At 52.7% G+C, this 20,105-nt stretch overlaps 4 protein-coding genes and 1 long non-coding RNA gene across 17 annotated transcripts in view; 3 read left to right on the forward strand and 2 right to left on the reverse strand.

Moving 5' to 3' along the window:
- Window positions 1-1,809, forward strand: part of TESK2 (testis associated actin remodelling kinase 2) — a 127,113-nt gene extending 125,304 nt beyond the window's left edge. For all 6 annotated transcript variants that reach the window (XM_060140195.1, XM_060140194.1, XM_060140193.1 and 3 more), the window contains one exon: window positions 137-1,809. In XM_060140195.1, coding sequence (XP_059996178.1) covers window positions 137-858 — 722 coding nt within the window. In that variant the 3' untranslated portion in view covers window positions 859-1,809. The remainder of the gene's footprint in view (window positions 1-136) is intronic.
- TOE1 (target of EGR1, exonuclease) lies at window positions 1,714-5,554 on the reverse strand. Its single transcript, XM_060140206.1, has 8 exons — window positions 5,135-5,554; window positions 4,260-4,402; window positions 4,133-4,173; window positions 3,891-3,987; window positions 3,604-3,762; window positions 3,079-3,338; window positions 2,718-2,877; window positions 1,714-2,638 (listed from the first exon to the last, which is right to left on the reverse strand). Exons 1-8 carry the CDS (start codon window positions 5,184-5,186, stop codon window positions 2,018-2,020), a joined length of 1,533 nt encoding a protein of 510 aa, XP_059996189.1. The 5' UTR covers window positions 5,187-5,554; the 3' UTR covers window positions 1,714-2,017.
- Window positions 4,989-13,035, forward strand: MUTYH (mutY DNA glycosylase). Of its 7 annotated transcripts, none has more exons than XR_009538945.1 (16): window positions 4,989-5,464; window positions 8,473-8,599; window positions 9,146-9,294; window positions 9,386-9,425; window positions 9,540-9,613; window positions 9,746-9,787; window positions 9,869-9,940; window positions 10,019-10,132; window positions 10,218-10,315; window positions 10,398-10,542; window positions 10,627-10,690; window positions 10,866-11,057; window positions 11,162-11,298; window positions 11,353-11,604; window positions 11,713-11,754; window positions 12,841-12,936. XR_009538945.1 is itself a non-coding variant. In XM_060140202.1 (16 exons), the coding sequence occupies exons 2-16, from the start codon at window positions 8,479-8,481 to the stop codon at window positions 12,912-12,914; spliced, it is 1,548 nt and encodes a 515-aa protein (XP_059996185.1). In that variant the 5' UTR covers window positions 4,995-5,464; window positions 8,473-8,478; the 3' UTR covers window positions 12,915-13,035. The 7 variants fall into 7 exon arrangements, 6 of the variants coding, with proteins under 6 accessions (XP_059996185.1, XP_059996183.1, XP_059996186.1 ...); XM_060140202.1 differs by having other exon boundaries at window positions 4,995-5,464; window positions 11,353-11,536; window positions 12,841-13,035; XM_060140200.1 differs by having other exon boundaries at window positions 5,000-5,464; window positions 11,384-11,604; window positions 12,841-13,035.
- A 405-nt stretch (window positions 13,036-13,440) lies between these two features.
- Window positions 13,441-15,274, reverse strand: HPDL (4-hydroxyphenylpyruvate dioxygenase like). The gene has a single exon (XM_060140208.1). The coding sequence runs from the start codon at window positions 14,964-14,966 to the stop codon at window positions 13,851-13,853; it is 1,116 nt and encodes a 371-aa protein (XP_059996191.1). The 5' UTR covers window positions 14,967-15,274; the 3' UTR covers window positions 13,441-13,850.
- Window positions 15,275-17,895: 2,621 nt separating this feature from the next.
- LOC132516225 (uncharacterized) overlaps window positions 17,896-20,105 on the forward strand; it is a 37,634-nt gene continuing 35,424 nt past the window's right edge. For both annotated transcript variants that reach the window (XR_009539286.1, XR_009539285.1), the window contains exon 1: window positions 17,896-18,078. This is a non-coding gene — a long non-coding RNA (uncharacterized LOC132516225). The remainder of the gene's footprint in view (window positions 18,079-20,105) is intronic.

Raw genomic sequence — 20,105 nt, forward strand, 5'->3', positions numbered from 1 at the left:
CTGTTTTCTCATTGGTGCAGTGGGGACAACAGAACCTACTTTGCTTTCCTGAGTGGTGACACTTTGTGGTTTGAAGTGCTGCTTCTATTTTTTATGACTAGTGAGAGTAACACTGACTTGACTCACTATTCTTCAGGACTCTTGGAGAAAGGACCTGGGGTGAAGCGACTGAGCTTACTGGATGACAAGATCCCTCCCAAGTCCCCACGCCCAAGACGTACTATCTGGCTGTCTCGAAGCCAGTCAGACATCTTCTCCAGTAAGCCCCCACGTACAGTGAATGTCTTGGATCCCTACTACCAGCCACAACGAGGTGATGCTGCCCGAGCCCCCAAAATCAACCCTTTCAGTGCTCGCCAGGACCTCAAAGGTGGCAAGGTCAAGTTCTTTGACCTGCCCAGCAAGTCTGTCATCTCCTTGGTATTTGACCTGGATGCACCAGGGCCTGGAACTATGCCCATGGCTGATTGGCAGGAGCCCCTCGCCCCACCTGTTCGCCGGTGGCGTTCTTTGCCTAGTTCACCAGAGTTCTTGCATCAAGAGGCTTGTCCGTTTGTGGGCCGAGAAGAATCACTATCTGATGGGCCCCTACCACGCCTCAGTAGTCACAAGTACAGAGTAAGGGAGATCCCACCATTCCGAGCATCTGCCCTACCAGCTGCTCCAGCCCATGAAGCCATGGACTGCTCCAGTCCCCAGGAAGAAAACGGTTTTGGGCCCAGGTCTCAGGGGGCCAGTCCATGCCTTGCAGGTGCCCCTGAGGAGATGGAGGTAGAAGAAAGGCCAAGAGACTTGGCTCCAGTCCCCTTTTCTGTCTCAGGCATAGGCCTGAAAACCCAGGGAGAGCTGGATGGGTAAGGGGCATTAATCCCCACCTCACCTTGGGGATGGACCTTCAGCTGAAGCCACAGGGCCCCCTTGCTGCAGAGCCTTGACTCTTCCCTGGGGCCCACAGAGCAGGCAGGCTAAGCCAAGCCAGGCTCAACTTTGGGGTTCCCAGTGCCCAATGGCTATGTATGAGGTGAGGCAGCAGTGAGACACCTTCCTAGTTAGGGCAAACAGCTAATACCAAGCCTCTGAAATCCAGCAAGGAGCTCTGGCCCCCACCCAGACTTCCCCAGACAGGACCAGAGGACTCCTAGTTCTAGTGTGCACTGGCAGGCAGCTATTACCCCAGGTTCTTCTCCTATCCCGGGTCTGTCTCCTTTCCTTTCCTGGGGCATATAAGCTAAAATGGATGGAACCTGGAGCTGACCAGGAGACCATAAAGGGCATGGCTATTTCTCAGACCTGAAGACTGGGGTGCTTCTTGCCAGAATGTTTAAGACACTTGAATAATTGCTGTTTGCACTTACTGCACGGTCAGACCATGTCACTACACTTTCTATGCAAGGGGAGGGCAAGGCAGAGTGGTGGTCATGGCTCTCAGCTAACCTATTCAAAGATCTTTTCCAGTTGATTAATCTATTTTCATATTTATGAAGGAGTCTTAATGTTCTGCCCTATAAAACTTTCAACTTTGTGTTGGGAGTAGGGCTGGTTTTGTAGGCCCTAGGGCCTGCTCTATGTATTTGTCAACACGTGATACACCCAGTTGGTTAAATGGTTTATACGTGGACTGATTTCTTCCCTTTCTGCTACAGCCGGAGCTATGGGAAGAGTCTGTCCTTATAGAGCCGCAATAAGAAATAACCAAAGATGAAGCTGGTCAAATATTTTCATATCTTGTTTCTGTTGATTTTTTTTTTTTTTGAAACTTTCCCAGGACACTTTGAGATTTAAAAATGAATAAAGTCTGTGTTACAGGTGCTGGTCAGCCTTCTTACTTGTATCCTTGTTCCTCATCCTCTGGAGTAAAGGCAAAGGTCCAGGAGTGATGCAGCAGTATCTCTGCCAGGACCCTGTCCCCGTCCCCTAGTAGTTGGGAGTAGGACACTCACAGGCTAGAGGGATCCAGACCCCTCTGTTCCACCCTCAGCTTCTCTTCCTGGGCCCTGAGTGCTGGGTAGAAGTTGGGTCAGCTGCTGCCCCAAGCCAGCTTCATCTTCTGGTTGTGGGCTTTGGAAGAACGGGAGAACTGGCTCTTAGCCACTGTGAGGGGGACAGCTTTGCCACTCAGGTATACCTTGTTGTGGCATTCAGGTAGCCATGGTTCAGAGTTACAGGGCTGGGGTCCTTGGCCCACTCCCACGTAGGCCATCACGTAACCTGTCATAAAGGCATCGAAACCAGCCCGATGCAATCCATCCCCAGGCACTGGGTTAGGATTGACTTGACTCTCTGGAGCTTCCGAGCTGGCCATGTCAGCTGTGTCAGGCCTTGCTGCTCTCTGCTCCATCTCCAAGTCATTTTTGTGACCTTGCTTAGAGCCAGGTTGGTTCCCAGTCTCATCCTCAGGCACCTCCTGCTCAATTTCCTCAGGCTTGAGGCCAAGCCTACAGACCTGCTTGGTGGGAGGACCATCCTCGGTTTCCCCAGAAGTCTGTTTCTCAGGCAGGCCCAACAAAGACCTCCGCCGTTTCTCTCTACGTCGTCGCCGTCGCCTCTTGTCCTCCACCACAGCTTCATCAGTGTCAATGATAAGGTCAATATCATGGGACCGAGGACACTGTGGTCCCAGGGGGCACCAGCCATAGGCCTAGAGGTAGGAAAAAAGCTTAGAGAGGGGTTCCAGGCATCAAACGTCCCTCCCCCAGGAAATGGGCAGGTGCTCTCACCGAGAAGTTGTCACAGATGCTGGTGGAATGAATACGGTAGGTTGCAGGGGGCATGCAGCAGCGGTAGTCAATATGGGCCCTCATGCTAGAAGGATAGCTGCAGAACTCCAGGGTGAGGTGTGGGCTGCCAGCTGCCCGCTGCTTCCCATTTTCCCGCTCACTGTAACATCGCAAGAGGGTATTGGTCCACTAGCATATAAGCTCCATGAGAGTAGGGGTTTCTGTCTGTTTTGTTCACTGCTGAACCCTCAGCACCTAAAACAGTGCCTGGCACATGATAGGTGCTCACTAGATATCTTAAGTGAATGAAATAGTCAAGCTTATACCAGGCCCCACCCCATTCTCTCAACCAGTTCCTCACCATTTCCGGAAGGCATATTCTAGGTAGGAGGCCACGAAGCGGGCGTGAAACTCAGCAGCATATTTGGTGTCATAAATGCCAGCTGGGAACATTTCACATAGGTCAGCAGTAAAGGTACCCAAGCTCTCAGGCAGGTGTGCATAGAAGTTCTGGTACAGGAACACCAAGTCTATAAGACCGTTGTGTAGTACCAGGGGCCGGCGGGCCCGGATTAGCTCCAGGAATAGTGTCCTCACTGATTGGCTCTGGCTCTCATCACCCTGGGTGGAAAAAAAGGGGTCATCAGGAAGGACAGAGTCCCCTAGGGAGCCCTGCAGGACACTTATCCCAGGGTCCCTCACCTGGAAAGCTCTCCCTTGCTTTCACCTAATTCAATGCTATTCATCAGTGTAACAGTGTTGTTTCCCCAGCTCTGTCACTAGTGATCCCCCATACTCCCTAAGAAGCAGATCCTCCCCATGCACCCAGCCTAGAGTAGTAAGAAATGAAGTCACAGAAGGGGCAGTCTCTAGGCTGGAGGCCTACCTTGTCATTGCCCTTGTGGTAGGGGATACCCTGGGCGTACTGCTGGTTGAAGTTGAAGCCATGCTGTACCAGGAACTGCACAGACTTTGGTTCTATGACATACTCTTCCATGCACAGCAGGGTCAGATTGAACACCTGGGCCAGGTATGAGTGTTCACCCTGGGAGAGGAAGAGATTCTGCTACATCCAGCCTTGGGAGAAAAAAACCTCATAGCTGATGTTCCCCAGGATCTCAACCCTCCTCCCCCCAGCCACAGACCTGGGATGCAGGTGAGATCAGCCCATACCTTGTCTGGCTGCTGCTTGAAGCAGGCGAGGCCCAGGGAGAGGATAGAACGGGTCCTGGCAGCATGACACACGGCCTTGTAACGTTCCTCGATGCACCTTGGGGTTGGGTTTGGGGGTGGCTGTGGCTGGGAGTTAGCTTCATGAAAGACCCAAACCACCCAGGACTGTGACCTCCACTACAGGGTTGAGGTCTGCCCCTCCTTCCAAGGCTAGGACTAAAGAGATCAGGGCTTATACTTACTGGTTCAGCAAACTCTTCCTGTCCCCAAGCCCACTCAGTTCCTATGGCGCAGTAAAGGGAGAGTTGTGTTAGGTCCACAGTATCAGCCCTTTCACAACCACCTGCTCTCCCAACTCCCAACTCTCACCGTGTCCACAGCCACAAAGCTAGCCGTCTTTATGGCCAGCAGGAGGGATGGCCACATCTCCTTGAAGTTGTCACTTTGCACATCCACCACGGGAACCTGGACTACTAGCTCCTCCCCAGATTTTGTGCTTTGGCTGGCACCACCTGGGGATAAGGAGGGTGATGGATGTTAATGCTCAGGCAAGGGCCTAAGAAAAAAGATACCAAGCTAGGCCATGGCTGGGGGCAGGGGCAGTTTCCTTCAAGGCAAGAAATGGCAGCTTTCTCCTCAAGCGTATCACATATGCTCTATACACAGGCCTTGGAGTGAACAGTGTCCTGAATTTGGGGAGAGAAAGCCTGGGTCTTCCAGTGGCTTATGTGAAACTCTGGGAAAATTTCTTCCCCCTCAGCATCAAAACCTGTAAAAGAGGAAGGTAGGACTAGATGATCTGTGAGGTTCCTTTTCCTCACATCCTGCAGGAAATAGTTTGCAAGGCTTGATGATTTCAGCCCCTTTACTATCCCAAAGGCTCTATACTACCGTTCATGGCCACAAGCGGCGGCAGTAGCCAGTATGCCCCAGAGCCTGATAAATAACGCCCCAACACGTCCCACTTCCTGTGGACCACAACTCCCAACCTCCCTAACTTAACAGAGCCATGAACTCCAGACTACATCTCCCGACATGCCCCCACATGCCCTGCGCTCAAGACTCTAGGCTTTTGCAGGCGGAACTGTGGTGCACACCGGGACTTGTAGTCTCCTCGTGGCTGGTTCAGAAAGAAGGCGCTAGTCCTCTGAAACTTGAGATCGGTTTTTTAGAACTACGAGCCCGAGACCCTCCCCCCACAGGACCGCACAGGCTTTTAAAGCGGCCCCTGGGAAGCCACTCACCGTCAGAGACGGCTGGAGCTGAGGCTGCGCCATCGTCACCGTCGGCGGCCATGACACCGAGGTCCCTCGCTTGTATAGTCAGTGTGCACGCGGGACTTCCTCTTCGTCTCCTCACTCCGCTCCTGCAGTCGGGGACGGGGCGGAGCTTCGCCCCCGGAGTCGCCGACCGGTCGGACTTCCGTTCAGACCTCCCGGGTCTGGCGCGGTGGAGCCAGCCTGGCGCGCGCTAGGAGCCTATTGGCTGGCGTAGACCGGTTTACCGCCCGGATTGGCCGGAGCCACGCCCCCTGGAGTTCGTCTGGGAGCTGGGCGCTGGAGATCGCGCAGGAGGTAATTTTTTCTCTGCGTACAACGCAATTGGAACGTGGGCCTTCGCGTTACCCTGTCTTCATCGATTCGGCCCCGGGGTGGGGATCCCCAGAGGATGTGGCGCTGCCTGAGCTAAGCTTAAAGCACGCGTAGGAGTTATACAAAGACCGGGGAGTGTAGGGGAAGGAAGGATATTTGGGAAGGGGCAAGCTGCCAGGGAGGGTGGAGAGCTCACGGCGTTCCAGGAAGTGAAAGAAGCCGGGACGGAGACAGGAGATGAGGCTGCGGAGGTTGAGAGCGACCGGCTAGCAGGAACACTTTTGAAACAATCCGTGCGCGTGATAATAAGGATTTGAATTAAGCCTCCGGTAGGGACAGATTGTAAGTAATTAGGAGATATAGTTGACCTTGAGGGGTTTTGGACATGATTCCTGCTACCGTGAGTGTTGTCCCTACCGTAGACTAGCCCTTTCCCAAGGGCTCTGCTTCCCACCAAGGACTCTCAACCCTTTATCTCTTTGATTATTTGCTGTTTCCAGTCCATCTTCAACCTTTCTCTCGAGTCTTTTCATTATTCTGAATTGTTTGGATTTTTCCCATTCTGGAAAAAGGGGAACCTCCTTTTACTCTACCCCATCCCAAATTAGTTTAACAAGTATTATATACAATTTGCCTGGCACCGTGCTCGGCTCTGGGGACACAACAGCCAACAAAAGATACCCAGTCCTAGCTTATACGGAGTTTTACAGTTAAGTGGGGGAAGCAGACACTGATCAAAGAATCACAAATAAATATGGAATTAAAATTGGTATAAGAGCAACAATGGAGAAGTACACAAGAGGGTAAGACTGGGGGGGATCTGATTTGGACATTTAAGTCAAGAACTGAAAAATGAGTAACTGTTAGGTAAAACATAGAAGAGCTCTCCAAGCAGAGGAAATGGACTGGGTGAGGCCTCAAGGAGGACAGACACTTGGGGATTTTGAACCAACTATTTCAGGACAACATAGTTGTTCCGTAGTGAGCGAGGGGGATGGGGCTTGTTGGAGCCTACAAAGCTTATATTAAGAGGATTGGCTTCTAAGAGAAATGGGTGTGACAGCCAAAGCCCTCTCCAGTGGCCTACAAGGTACTTTGTAGTCCTAGGCTCTCCACTTTCTTTACCTCTCTGACCTCATCAACTCCTCACCGCTTCCTCATTCCATTCTAACCATGCTGGCTTCCTCATTGTTCTACAAACACCAGGCAACCTCCTTAGGGCCTTTGCACTAGCTTCTTAGGATTCCTTTCCCACAGGTATCCATTCACATGGCTAACTCCTTCAATTGCTTTAAGCCATTGGCCAAATATCACTTTAATAAGGCCCACCTTGACCACCTTCTTTAAAATTGCAACACTCCCACACCCCTACCCACTCATCCCCTTCACTGCTCTACTTTTCCTCTTTATGTTAGTATTTATCACCTAACATCCTATATAATTTACTGATTGTATGCATTATTTATTTCCCATTAGACCCTAAGCTCTGGGACTTCCCTGGTGGTCCAGTGGTTAAGACTCCATGCTCCCAATGCAGGGGACACGGGTTCAATCCCCGGTCGGGGAACTAAGATTCTGCATGCCACACAGTGTGGCCAAAAAATAAAATAAACCATCTATAGACTTCAAATAATGAAATTAAAAAAAATAATAATATAAACTCCAGGAACCTTTGATGTTTTATTTACTGAAGTATTCCAAGTACCTAAAACTGCTCCATAAATATTTGTTTAATGAGTTAATGGGAAGCTCTTGAAGGTTTTAAGTAAAAAAGTGACATGATCATGTCTTAAAAGATTGTTTTAGTCTTTAGAGAACGGATTGTAGAATGAATGATGGAAGTCAGCGAGTTTGGTTAAGGAAGATTGGCTAAGAAGTGGAGGGGGTGGGTCTTGTGGAAGGGATTGGAGGAGGGGGAGGGAACATTCCTCCTTATAATGGGATAAAGGACAAGGAAAGTGCAGATGGAGGTACGTTTGTACATTCATTCATTCTTTTCTCGGAAGGAGGAAGTAATCTCTTGATGAAAATGAGGTGTGAATTAAAAAGTTTGAGGAGAGAGTTTGAACCAGAGGCTCAGCAGGGACTGCAGTATAGCCAGGTGCAAGCTCTGCAGGCAGACCTTCGGAGTTTGAATCGAAAAGTTGCTTAATCACAAGCCTGTTTCCTTATAACTGAAATGAAGGTAATCCTAGAACATACCTCATGGAGTTGTCAGGAGATTGAGAAATCTGGTAAAGCACTTAGCATAGGGTCTGACATATAACACTCACTAACTGTTAGCTACTGTTCTGTTAGGCAGCCAGAATAAGGGAAGAGTGAAGATCAACCAGATGTGTTTTCTCATTCATTACTAATGGATAGGCGGCTATGATCTACTAAATCAGGAGATTAGGAATAAAAATAGCTCATCCCCGTGCCCGCCCTGCCTCCCCCGCCACCCCCCCCCCCGCCACAGTTTGCCATCTTCTCTCGGGCAAATCTTTCCCCTCTCTGATCCTTGGTTTCTCCTTTTTTTTTTCCCTCTTTGCATTTTATGTTTTAAATCATTATCACAGAGGTTTCTCCTTTCCATAGAATGAGGGTTTGGACTAGATGATTACTAAATGCTGTTTCAGTGTAAATGTGCTACATCTCTAAGCAGATAAACCTCCTACCTACACCTGTACTCCCAGGGATACACAGGTGCTCCCGCACAGGAGGCTTTGGTCCTTGACTCAGCCCAGCCCTGGCCTCTTATTTTGTTTATGTCTCCAAGACTATACTAATGCTGGTCCCTCTGAGGCCACTTGCAGGACCTCAGCCCTACTGGTCATACCTCAGTGCCACAGGCAGCCAAGAGCAAACCCATGAGCATCTGGGGAGTGCTTGGAGAAAAGCTAGACACTTTATATGAATGGTGTGGGGAGGGAGGTAGCTTTACCTTCTGCGGGGCCCTAAGATTCAGCCTCATGGCGACTGACTACTTTGGCTGGGCCTTTCCTTTCTAGTCAATCATGAGGAAGCCACGAGCAGCTGTGGGAAGTCGAAGTCGTTGCAGGAAGCAGGCATCCAGCCAGGAGGGAAGGGAGAAACGTGCCCTCAGCAGCAGCCAGGCCAAACCGTCTGCACCTGACGGTGAGGAGCTTGGTCTTAGAGACTCAGGGGCTGGTTTAATTGGCCATGAAAGGGGACAGATTCAGGCTGGGAAGGGAGCATGGTATGTATCAAGGCATTAAGGAACTAATTAAGGTTCTAATTATGACTTTCCTCTGTGGCTTTGGGATAATTGCTCTGAATAGCTGCTTTCTTACCAGTGACATGGCGTAGTAGTCTGTGCATTTCCTTCCTCACTTGGCTCTCATGGGATCAAATGAGTTTATCAACCTGTCAGTGTTTTGTAAATGGGAAGGCCCTGCACAGGTATATATTATGCTTGGCTGAAACATGGATTTTCATTATGACCCAGAGACAAAGGAGCCAGGGGTATCACCCTGGGAAATGAAGGCCAGAAACTTGGCTAAGGCTACCCAGGGCTAGAGACTCCAGGTCCCAAGCTTAAGCAAGGGCTTGGGGGTGGGGGAAGCTTTAAGTGGAACAGACTGAAACCAGGCCACAGTGCCCCAGATTGCTGGTGCACAGCCTGTGCAAGGACGATCCCTGAGTTTTCTGAGGCTCCAGCAGGCCTGGCCAGGCAGCAGGAGGAGGTGAGATTGCAGGCCCCTGTCTCCCCGTACCATCTATTCAGAGACACAGCTGAGGTGACAGTCTTCCAGAAGAGCCTGCTGAGCTGGTATGACCGAGAGAAGCGGGACCTACCCTGGAGAAGGCGGGTAGGTGGGTGAGGGGTGGGGACGGTGGAGTGGGGGAGGCTGGTGCCCAGCCCCCTCCACACTAACTGCCCATCTGGAATTTCATTGGCAGGTGGAGGGTGAGGTGGACCTGGACAGGCGGGCATACGCTGGTGAGTACATCTCCTGAGAGCAGGGCTGCTTTGCCTGGACGCTCTCAGGTCTGGGTCTGTGGACTAGGAGCAGGGCTGGTTAGCCGTGTCCTCATACCAACCCCTCTTCCCCAGTGTGGGTCTCAGAGGTCATGCTGCAGCAGACCCAGGTTGCCACGGTGATCGACTATTATAACCGATGGATGCAGGTGACTTCAGGGAATGAAGGGGAGGGTCATGGTCCAGACCCCAGATGACTCCTTTGGGGTGGGAATAAAGAAGGCTTCTTCCACCTCCTTCACCTTTGGCTTCATCTCTTTTTGCCTGCCTTCGGGCTGTAGAAGTGGCCAACGCTGCAGGACCTGGCCAGTGCTTCCCTGGAGGTGAGAGCCGCCCTAGGGTCGGGGAATGGGGACTACTGAGGACCGACCTCTGATCCCTCTGACCTCTGACCCCACCCACAGGAGGTAAACCAGCTCTGGGCTGGCCTGGGCTATTATTCTCGAGGCCGGCGGCTACAGGAAGGAGCCCGGAAGGTAAGAGGGGGGCGGGGGGGCGGGGGAGCCCCAGGGCCTCAGGTATCTTATAACCTTAAGCCTTCGCATCCCAATCAGGTGGTAGAGGAGCTAGGGGGCCACATGCCACGTACAGCAGAGACCCTGCAGTGGCTCCTGCCTGGTGTGGGGCGGTACACAGCCAGAGCCATTGCTTCCATTGCCTTTGGCCAGGTGAGCCCATAGCCCACCCCCATATTGTGTGTGCCCACCTTCCCTCCTCCCAGACCAGGCTGACTCCTGGACTCCTCTGTGCCAGGCAACCGGTGTGGTGGACGGGAACGTAATACGGGTGCTATGCCGTGTCCGAGCCATTGGTGCTGATCCCAGCAGCACCCTTGTTTCCCAGCAGCTCTGGTAGGATATTGGAGTAATGGGGGAGATTGGGAGAGTTGTCTCCAAAGGATCTTTGGCTCATAGCAACGTTCCCTTCTTGTAGGAGCCTAGCCCAGCAGCTGGTGGAGCCAGCCCGGCCAGGAGACTTTAATCAAGCAGCCATGGAGCTGGGGGCCACAGTGTGTACCCCGCAGCGCCCGCTCTGCAGCCAGTGCCCTGTGCAGAGCCTGTGCCGGGCACACCAGAGGGTGAGCCATCTGGGGAAGGGGCAGTCAGGGGTCCTAGGGAGTGACCCCTGCCCCGTGACATCCTGCCCTGTCTCTGACTCTCAGGTGGAGCGGGAGCAGCTCTCAGCCTCACGGAGCCCGCCAGGCAGTCGTGACGTGGAGGAGTGTGGTGAGTGCCAGCCCTAGCCCTTCCCTGTACTGTCGAGGAGCTGCCTGTGGCCGCCTCATTCCATTTCATTCTACAGTCTGAGTAAGATTCTACAGAGCTGGGCCAAGGCCTGCTCTCTGGGCTTGGCACCTAAGCCCACCTGGCCTGAGTGGGGCTCTTGGATCTCTGTTCCCAGCTCCCAACACTGGACAGTGCCAGCTGTGTGCGCCTCCCACAGAGCCCTGGGACCAGACCCTGGGAGTGGCCAACTTTCCCAGAAAGGTCAGTCGCAGGCCCCCCAGGGAGGAGTGCTCTGCCACCTGTGTTCTGGAGCAGCCCAGGGCCCTTGGGGGTGCCCGAATTCTGCTGGTGCAGAGGCCCAACTCAGGTACCTTGATCCTCGGAGTGCAGGGAGGTGGCATGAGCAACAAGGAAGAAATAGAGGCATCAGTAGCTAAGGCCTAATGGATACCTGGCTGCCCTCCCTCTCAGGTCTGCTGGCAGGACTGTGGGAGTTCCCATCTGTGACCGCAGAGCCCTCAGGGCAGCACCAGCGCAAGGCCCTGCTGCAGGAACTGCAGAGTTGGGTTGGGCCCGTCCCGGCCACCCGCCTTCGGCACCTGGGACAGGTGAGTGAGCAGAGGAGGGGCCAGGAATGATGGCTTCTGTGGCCACATCCGCAGGTCTGTTTCAGCCTCTTGACGCTCCCCCCAGGTGGTCCACACCTTCTCTCACATCAAGCTGACATATCAAGTATACGGTCTGGCCCTGGAAGAACAGACCCCAGTGGCCATTGTACCACCTGGAGCTCGCTGGCTGACCCGGGAGGAGTTTCACACCGCTGCTGTCTCCACCGCCATGAAAAAGGCACTACCTTTGTTGTCTTCGTTGTACTTTTTGTGTTTCCTACATGTTCTAAGTGAACCTGTTACTATGTAAGCAAACAAAAAAGCATATTTTAAACAAAGGTGCTGGGGTATGAAGTTGAGGGCTCTTTGGGGTCAGATGCCAGCCCTGCACTTTCCTCCTCTCTTCTTGTCCAGGTGTTCCGTGTATACGAGGGCCAACAGCCAGGGACCTGCAAGGTGAGTGTCTTGGCCCTCACCCAGCCATCTCTCTCCAGGACCAAATCCACAGGTTTTCAGTGAGGCAAATGATGCACGTTTGGGTGAACAGTCTCCATGACAGACTTCACTGGGGCGAGAGAAATAGTTCTTGACCAGACTTTACAATCTGGGTCCAGGGTAGAGAGGGGACAAGAGCAAATGATGGAGACAGTAGTGTCACAGGTGTGTGAAATGTTTGTACAAGATTTTGTGGGATATGAAGTGGGGAGCTATCATTTTTATCTAGGAGGCAAGAATCAGGAATGGCTGCTTGGAAGGAGTGGCTGGTAACCTGGGTCCTGGAAATGAATTGTTTTCTCCAGGTTTGGAAGGGGAATCAGCTGTAAAGACGTTCTTTCCAGGCCCAAGAGTAGTGTGAGCAAAGGTGGGGTACAGTACAGTCTGCAGCGCTCAAGGAGCTGTGAGCATTTGGTTTAGTTGGAGCGGTGAGCAGGGCCTGCCCAGGCCAGTCAGGAACGTGAACGCCAGGCCACTGAAGCATTTTAGGTGGAGAGAGGAGTCATCTTTGCATCTTAGGAAGACTGCCTCAGTCTGCCTTTTTAAATTAATTAATTAATTTCTGGCTGCGTTGTGTCTTCGTTGCTGTGTTCGGGCTTTCTCTAGTTGCAGCGAGTGGGGGCTACTCTCTGTTGCGGTGCGCGCGCGCGCGGGCTTCTCATCGCGGTGGCTTCTCTCGTTTCGAGCACGGGCTCTAGGGCTTTAGGTGCGCGGGCTTCAGTAGTTGTGGCTCGCGGGCTCTAGAGTGCAGGCTCAGTAGTTGTGGCGCACGGGCTTAGTTGCTCCGCGGCATGTGGGATCTTCCAGGACCAGGGCTCGAACCCATGTCCCCGGCATTGGCAGGCGGATTCTTAATCACTGCGTCACCAGGGAAGTCCTCAGGCTGCCTTTTAGAGAGTTGATCGAAGAGTTAGATACTGGTAACAGGATGGAAGCTTTACAATATAAGGCTAGAATCTGAGCTAGATCAGTGGTGTGGGGGGAGGGGTGGAAGGAGAAGATTCTTTGTTGCCCCCTCAGTACCTCCTTCCTTCGGCTTCTGCACAGGGTTCCAAAAGATCCCAGGTGTCCACCCTGTCCAGATGGAAAAAGCCCAGCGCAGGCCAGCAAGTCCTGGATAGTTTCTTTCGGCCCCACATCCCCTGCTGATGCACCCAGCCTCAACAGTGCAACACAGTGATGCCTCTGGAAGCCCCCACCCCCTGAGAATCCTGTTTAATAAAGTGCTGATTTTTGTAGTCATTCTGGAGACTTTCCACCTTCTCCTTAGCCCCCTCACTCCTCACCTCTGAGGGACCCAGGAAGTGGTAAAGTCCTGCTTGGTCCTGACTTCCACTGCTGAGCTCCTAGCCAGCCCTGGGCAGATGGAGGAGGGGAGTGTTCTGTCCTGAGTGATCTGTCCTCCTCCAGCCCCAGAAGAGAAGAAGGCAGCTGCAGGGAGCCCCTGCCAGTGGCTGACATCCAGCGCTCTCAGTCCATGTCTCTGGTCAGCTCTGATTGGAGTTGTGTTATCACCCTAGAGCAGGTGGTTGAGCTCAGCTCTGACTCAGCCCCTCCCACCTGCAGTGGCTGGTCCCTAGGGAGAGGGGAATCACAGAGGAGGATTTGTTTTGTCTTAGACTCCTACCTCAAATAATAAACCATTTATTTAGGGATACATTACATATGCAGTGAAACAATACAGAAAAGCAGAGGGGTTTTAATCATAATATTGGGAGTGTGGTGGAGAGAAATGGGGTCAGAGAAGGACACAAGGAGGGTTCAAAAATATTGGTTATGTTCTATTTCCTAATTGTGTAATTCCTTTATTCTTTACATTTTGCATATATGTTAGATATAGACAATATGAGAAACGTTTCACAGTTTAAAAAAAAGTCCCATCTCTTTGGACCCCTGTGAGATTCAACTTCTGGCACGATGAGATGGAGGCCACACCTGGCTCCTAAAGACAAAGCCTTTCACTCCAGGCCTCTGTGGGTGTCTCTCAGTTCCAGCAGGCCCTGTGCTGGACTCCCCAGTGCTCCAGGACAGGCGGCTACACCCAGCTTCAGCCCTTCTCAGGCTTCCTGGACCCTGGCAGCTTGCTCCTGCACGGACTGCCACAGGGCCCGAATGTTGCCCTGGCCAAATCCAGTGGTCCCCTGCCTCTGAATCAGCTCCAGGAAGAAAGTGTCCTCTGCAAAGAGGGACTTGGTGAAGACCTGAAGCAGAAACTTGCCTCTGTCACCATCTAGCAAGACCCCCTGTCGGGCCAGCAGGCTAGGCTCTAGCCCTGCAGCCAGGATCTGCTTCTCCTTGCCTGGCTGCTGGTAGTAGGCCTCAGGAGGAGTCAGGAGCTGACCCCCGGCCCCTACCACACCCTCAGTGGCTTTCATGATATTTGGTGTGTATAACCCCACGTGCTGCAGTCCAGGTCCCCCGTTCCGGGCCAGGAACTGCTCCACCTGGTCCTGTCGGCTGGTGACCCCCAGCAGGGACTCGGCCAGCACGAGGGTAGGGACAGCACTACCCGTAGGGGCCCGCAGGGCAGTGAGCCTCAGCCCCCCGGGCCCGGACTCTGCTGCCACCTCCAGGCCCAGCTCCGGATCCTCACCTGGGCTCAGCGGCAGGTGGTGAAAGCCTAGACAGTCGTGGAACCAGCGCATCAGTTTTGGGGAGCTGCTGGGGGTGCAGGCCAAGGTCAGGTGGTCCACGTGGCTGACCCAGCCCGGGCCAGGTGCGGAGGGCACAGGCCTAAAGCCGGGCAGAAAGGGCCCGCAGAAGCCAGTGCGGTCCAGCAGCGTCAGGCTGAGGTTGCCGGCCGGCGAGCTGATCACGGCGTAGGTGGCGGCGCCCTGCTCATCCCGCACGCTGACAGGGGGCACCGGCACGCTGCAGCCGAGCGCCGCCAGCGCCCGGGTGGCGGCGCCCGCGTCCGCCACGTCGAAGCACAGGTTCGTGGCACTGGGCACCGCATGATGCGGGTCCAGGCCGTACAGCGGCTCTGCGGGCCCCGCGCCCTCGTTCACCAAAAAGACCGCGTCGCCGCTCCGCAGAGCCAGCTGCCGCCAGCCGTCTGCTTCCCGCACCGCCAGGGGCTGGAAGCCGAAGAGGCGCTGCAGATCCCGGGCGAGGGGCAGCCCTGCCGGCACGTGGAAAGCGATATGGCACAGACGGCGGGCGGGCGCGGCCATGGCGGTCTGGATGGCGTCCCCGGCCTGTCCCTCCCCTGGGGACAATCACTTGTCCGGGACTCGGAGACTCTCAGTCCCTGGCTTGTCGTCAGAAGCCGGTGGAGTCCAATTTTGCCTGCAGACCGCGTTCCTCGATCTTTTTCGGGGAGAAGCCACAAACGGACCACTTGGGGGCTTGCGGTTCCCTCTGCCTAAGCACGCCAAACTGGGGCTGCCTGGAGACCACCGAGTCTGAGCTGTGGCTCTAGAGAACCACGCGGAGCCAGTACAGGGGCGGGGCGAGAGAGGGGGGCGGAGCCAGTGACTGCCACTCTCCACCCTCTCGCTCAGCCTGTGTGGCCGAGAGTACACCGGGGGCACAGGACTGACCCTTCCCATGACCTCTGGCTGGGCCTCACTCTTGGGCACTGACCTTCCCACGGCCTCTGGCTGGGCCACACACCTTTGGGCACTGAGCCTCCCATCCCCGGACCCTGGAGATCACAATAGCTGCCTTCACTAGGTTCCAGGCACTGGGTTCCTACTCATGCCCCAACCTCAGAGCAAAGGGAATCAGCCCTAGTCGGGGGAAGAGTCCGAATTTTCCCTCTACAAGCACGGAATTTCTTAGCAATTTCATGTTTTAGCTTAAAATTTTTGGAGAATTTTGCTTTTAATTGCCTAATGTTCCTTTAAAACTTAAAATAGAATAAAATGCTTTAAGTTACAGATTTTCACTTTTTCCCCAAAATGGTCCAGAGAAATTTATGTTATAGGAAGATAGACCATTTATTTAGCTCCTAAATGCATCTCTCTTTTGGGAAATCTTTCAGCTGCACCTTTTCAACCCCACTTCTCCCTTAACATTTTTTACGCCCTTGTCCCAAACAAGATTTGGAGAAAAAACAGTGGCTCAGGATCTGAAAGGAACAGCTGCACAGGCATCCTTTCTCACCCTCCTGCCTCTATTAGGACTAGAATAAGTCCTCTTTGCTCTTTCCAGCTTCCTGACTGGGTATTAGGCCAGAGGAGCTTTCTGGGGGCATTTCAGGCCTTGCCACTGAGAACTGTGTGAGATCACTGGATTGAGGAAATTTGGAGTCTTCTGGAACTTCACCTGGTAGCTCTTGAAGGGTTTGGGAGGGCATTCCACGAAGAGCAAATGGCATAAGCAAAAGCTCAGTGAGGAATGTGAGCCAAACTCTCAGAGGAGCAATGGAGCATAAGGTTGGGGAGACAGTTGGGTTGGATGCCTGTGGTCTGAGGCAATGCAAAAGAGATTCATTTGTCAGGCAGCCTGGTGTGATGACTTACTGTTGAGTTTCATTGGCAGGAGGGAGAAGGATGTGATGAGGGGACAGGGCTTAGAAAAACACCTGGCTGGGTGTTCAGGCCTACAGCCAGGAAGGCAGTACCTGAAGCAGTGGTGAAAGGTACTTGGTGCTACTCTGCACTCCAGTGAATTGGAGAACATGGACTCCAAAAGCCAGACAGACCTGGGTTTAAAAATCTACCTCCAACACTTACTAGCACATGTATAACTTTGGGCAAATTGCTTAACTTCTGAATCTTAGTTTCGTCATCTATAAAAATGGGAATAATAATAGTACCTACTTAGTGGGATTGTTTTGATTAAATGAAATAGTATATGGTGCAGCCTGGCAAAAGATCCAGGTTTTAGCCTGTGAACCTGGGCCTGACTGTGGGGTCAGGGCATACAAAGGGCTATTCCTCCGTAGTCCTGAGCACTGGGAAGGCACTGGGAGGGCTCTGGCTTTGGTGGTGTATTCTGGGGGGGGGGGCCCTGGGAATAGGGATCTGAGAGGGCTGGTACAGAAAAGACAATGCTCTGCCCCAGCTCTCATGATTGGGGCCCCAAGGGAGCAGCTTCCAGGCCTTTGGTCCGGGAGAAGGAATTTCCACTCAAGGGCTCCAGGTATGGACAGAGGGAACAGAAACAGGACCCCTGACCAATCACTTCTGACCTGGGGGAGGGTAGATTTCTGGAAGCTAAGTGGGGGTTGTCTTAAAGAAAAGGATGGGGCTTCCCTGGTGGCGCAGGGGTTGAGAGTCCACCTGCCGATGCAGGGGACACAGGTTCGTGCCCTGGTCCGGGAAGATCCCACATGCCGCGGAGCGGCTGGGCCTGTGAGCCATGGCCACTGAGCCTGCGCGTCCGGAGCCTGTGCTCCACAACGGGAGAGGCCACAGCAGTGAGAGGCCCGCGTACCGCAAAAAAAAAAAAGAAAAAGAAAAAGAAAAGGGTGACCTTGTCTGGGGTACACTGCCCAGCAAGGGCACTGTGCTTGACTTTGGCCCAGTGCACAGACGGCTCTGGAGACCAGTTGGGGTTAGAGAACTAGACTCTACTTCCTGCAGCCCTGCTGGCGTCTTGGCCGTGACCTCCTGGGATCAGACTGGTGTCCTCCTGCGATCAGGACCCTGCGGAACTTTCCCAAGATAGGTCCTCCGAGCCTGGCCGCGGTTGCACTCCTCCTGGAGCTATTGATAACGAGGGTGGGCGCGCAGGTCGAGACCTGAGGGAATCGGCCAATACCACTGGAGGGCGCGCGCGCGGGTCGGAGAGTTTAGGTGGTGACGCCTCTCCTATACATCCGCCTTCTACAACGACAAGATCAGCAGAGGTGGAGATGGGGGCTGTGGAGGGCGGAGGAGTCGAACTCTCGGAGCTCGCAGACCCGAGGCACACTCGGCCCCTACAGAAATCCTGACCCCCGCCCGCTCCCCGCTCCTTCCCCTCCCCTTCTCCTCCCCTCTCCCCTCTCCTCCGCCCTCCCTCTCCCAGCCGCAAAGGAGGCCCCAAAGCTCGCACCTTTCAGGGCCCACCCCTCCCTCCCCTCCCCCTCCCCTCCCCTCCCCTCCCCTCCCCCTCCCCTCCCTTACCTCACCCCGCCCCTCCCAAGTTTCCTCCTTCCTTGCTTCCCCTGAAATCCGCTCCCGGAAACTCCCGCCTTTCTGGCCGCGCCCATCCGGAGCTCCCTCCCCATCCAGGAGGCGACCTCGGATGCTCCCTCCTTTCTGGCCTTGCCCTTGCCCTCCCTCCCCGTGATTCCGTTCTTCTCCTTGAGCCCTTGACTTTTTATAAGGAGTGACCTGGAAGACCTCAGAGAAGGTGACTTTGTGTGTTTGTGTGTGTGTGTGTGTGTGTGTGTGTGTGGTAAAACACACATAATATTCACCACGTTACATTTTTAAGGTACGGTTCAGTGGTATTAAGTACATTCATGTCACGCAACCATCACTTCATCCATATGCTGAACCCTTCCTCCGCAGCTGACACTGTACCCTTTAGATAGCTCGCCACTCTCCCCTCCCCCCGCCCCTGGCAACCACTGTTCTATTTTCTGTCTCTGTTATGATTTTGACTACTCTAGGTACCTCATGTAAGTGAAATCGTGCAGTGTGTGTGTGTGTGTGTGTGTGTGTGTGTGTGTGTGTGTGTGTGTGAGAGAGACTGGCCTATTTCACTTAGCATAATGCCTGTAAATTTCATCCATGTTGTAGTGTATGTCAGAATTGCGAGAAGGTGACTTTTGAGTTAATTCCTGAAGGAAGTGAAGGGGCAAGAGGAACCAATGTAAAGGCCCTGAGGCAGGAATGGGGCTGGTGTATTGGAGCAAAAGTCCAGTGCAGCTGGAATAGGATAGGGAGGAGGGGGAATAGTAGCCGTAAGGCAAACTTTGGCTTTTACTCTGAACAAGATAGGAAGCCACTGGAGGTCACCTTTAAGCTGAAGGGTGACCGGATCAGACTCTACATTTCTATTGAACCTCGCTGGCTGCTGAGTTGATAATAGGATGGAGGGTAGCAAGGGCAGAATGGGGAGGCCAGTGAAGAGGCTGTTGCTTCTAACATTGGAGGACTAGGGAAGGCTTCCCAGGAGAAGCTGAGACCAGAAGTTTGAGTAGGAATTGACAAGGTGAGGGGTACCTTTATGTGTCGGAGGTTGGGAGTGAAGTATTCCAGGTGGAGGACACGGCTTATACAAAGGTGTGGAGGTGAGAGCAAGTGTAGTTGATTGGCAATTGTTAGTACAGTTGGCCCTTTTTTTAAAAAAAGTTTTTGGCCGCACTGCGCAGCATGCAGTTTATTAGTTCCCCTGACCAGGGATCGAACCCGCATCCCCTGCAGTGGGAGTGTGGAGTCTTAACCACTGGACTGCCAGGGAAGTCCCAGTTGACCCTTGAATAACACAGGTTTGAACTTACATGCGGGTCCACTCATATGCAGGGTTTTTTTTCAGTAAATACATACTACAGTAGTTCATCATTTGTGGTGCGTTGAATCCGAGGATGCGGAACTGCAGGTGTGGAGAGCCGACTCTAAAGTTATATGCAGATTTTACAGGGATTTCCAACTGCACAGGGGTTGGCCCCCTAACCCTACCACCCCCCACCACGTTGTTCAAGGGTCAGCTCATTAAACCCCTAGATTGGGAGCTTCCTGGGGAAGAGATGTATTTTCATTTCCATAGGGCAGGGCCTCTACAGGCGCTCTGAAGACCTGCTGATACCACCCTCTCCTCCCCTGTCACTGTGAAGTAAGAGTGCCACCTGGGTTAGACTAACCAGGGCTCTGGGTCTCACCAACACTCACATCATCAGTGAGCTTGCTTTACTGATTTTCCTCTCTCTCGCATATATCTTCATTCTGTCCCTTTTAAGAGAGATCATCAGGTCTCTTTCATCTTAAAAAAAAAACAAACCAAAAAGCCCTCCCTCTATCCTGCTTACTTCTACAACTATTTTTGTATAATTCTCCTACCCTTCACAGCCAAACTTATAAAAATAAGGATTTTTAAAAATTAAAGTATAGTTGATTTACAATATTGTGCTAGTTTCATGTGTACAGCAAAGTGATTCAGTTATATATATATATATATATATTTTCAGATTATTTTCCTTCATAGGTTACTACAAGATATTGAATATAGTTCCCTGTGCTATACAGTAAATTCTTGTTGCTTATTTATTTTATGTATAGTAGTTTGTATCTGTTAATCCCACACTCCTAATTTATTCTCCTCCCGACCCCCGTCCCTTTCCCCTTTGATAACTATAAGTTTGTCTTCTATGTCTGTGAGTCTGTTTCTGTTTTGTATATATATATTCATTTGTGTTATCTTTTAGATTCCACATA

Source organism: Lagenorhynchus albirostris, chromosome 2, assembly GCF_949774975.1.
Source record: "Lagenorhynchus albirostris chromosome 2, mLagAlb1.1, whole genome shotgun sequence".
Lineage (NCBI taxonomy): Eukaryota > Metazoa > Chordata > Mammalia > Artiodactyla > Delphinidae > Lagenorhynchus > Lagenorhynchus albirostris.

Bases quoted from the DNA above. Each gene is read 5' to 3' on its own strand.
- HPDL (XM_060140208.1), bottom strand. From the start codon at position 14,966: ATGGCCGCGCCCGCCCGCCGTCTGTGCCATATCGCTTTCCACGTGCCG.
- TOE1 (XM_060140206.1), bottom strand. From the start codon at position 5,186: ATGGCCGCCGACGGTGACGATGGCGCAGCCTCAGCTCCAGCCGTCTCT. The intron at 3,339-3,603 runs GTAGGCCTCCAG...TTTTCCACCCAG, and splicing joins ACCACAAGGGCAATGACAAG to GGTGATGAGAGCCAGAGCCA. The intron at 2,639-2,717 runs GTGAGAGCACCT...TCCTACCTCTAG, and splicing joins GCATCTGTGACAACTTCTCG to GCCTATGGCTGGTGCCCCCT.
- MUTYH (XM_060140200.1), top strand. From the start codon at position 8,479: ATGAGGAAGCCACGAGCAGCTGTGGGAAGTCGAAGTCGTTGCAGGAAG. The intron at 9,941-10,018 runs GTAAGAGGGGGG...CATCCCAATCAG, and splicing joins TACAGGAAGGAGCCCGGAAG to GTGGTAGAGGAGCTAGGGGG. The intron at 11,755-12,840 runs GTGAGTGTCTTG...GCTTCTGCACAG, and splicing joins AACAGCCAGGGACCTGCAAG to GGTTCCAAAAGATCCCAGGT.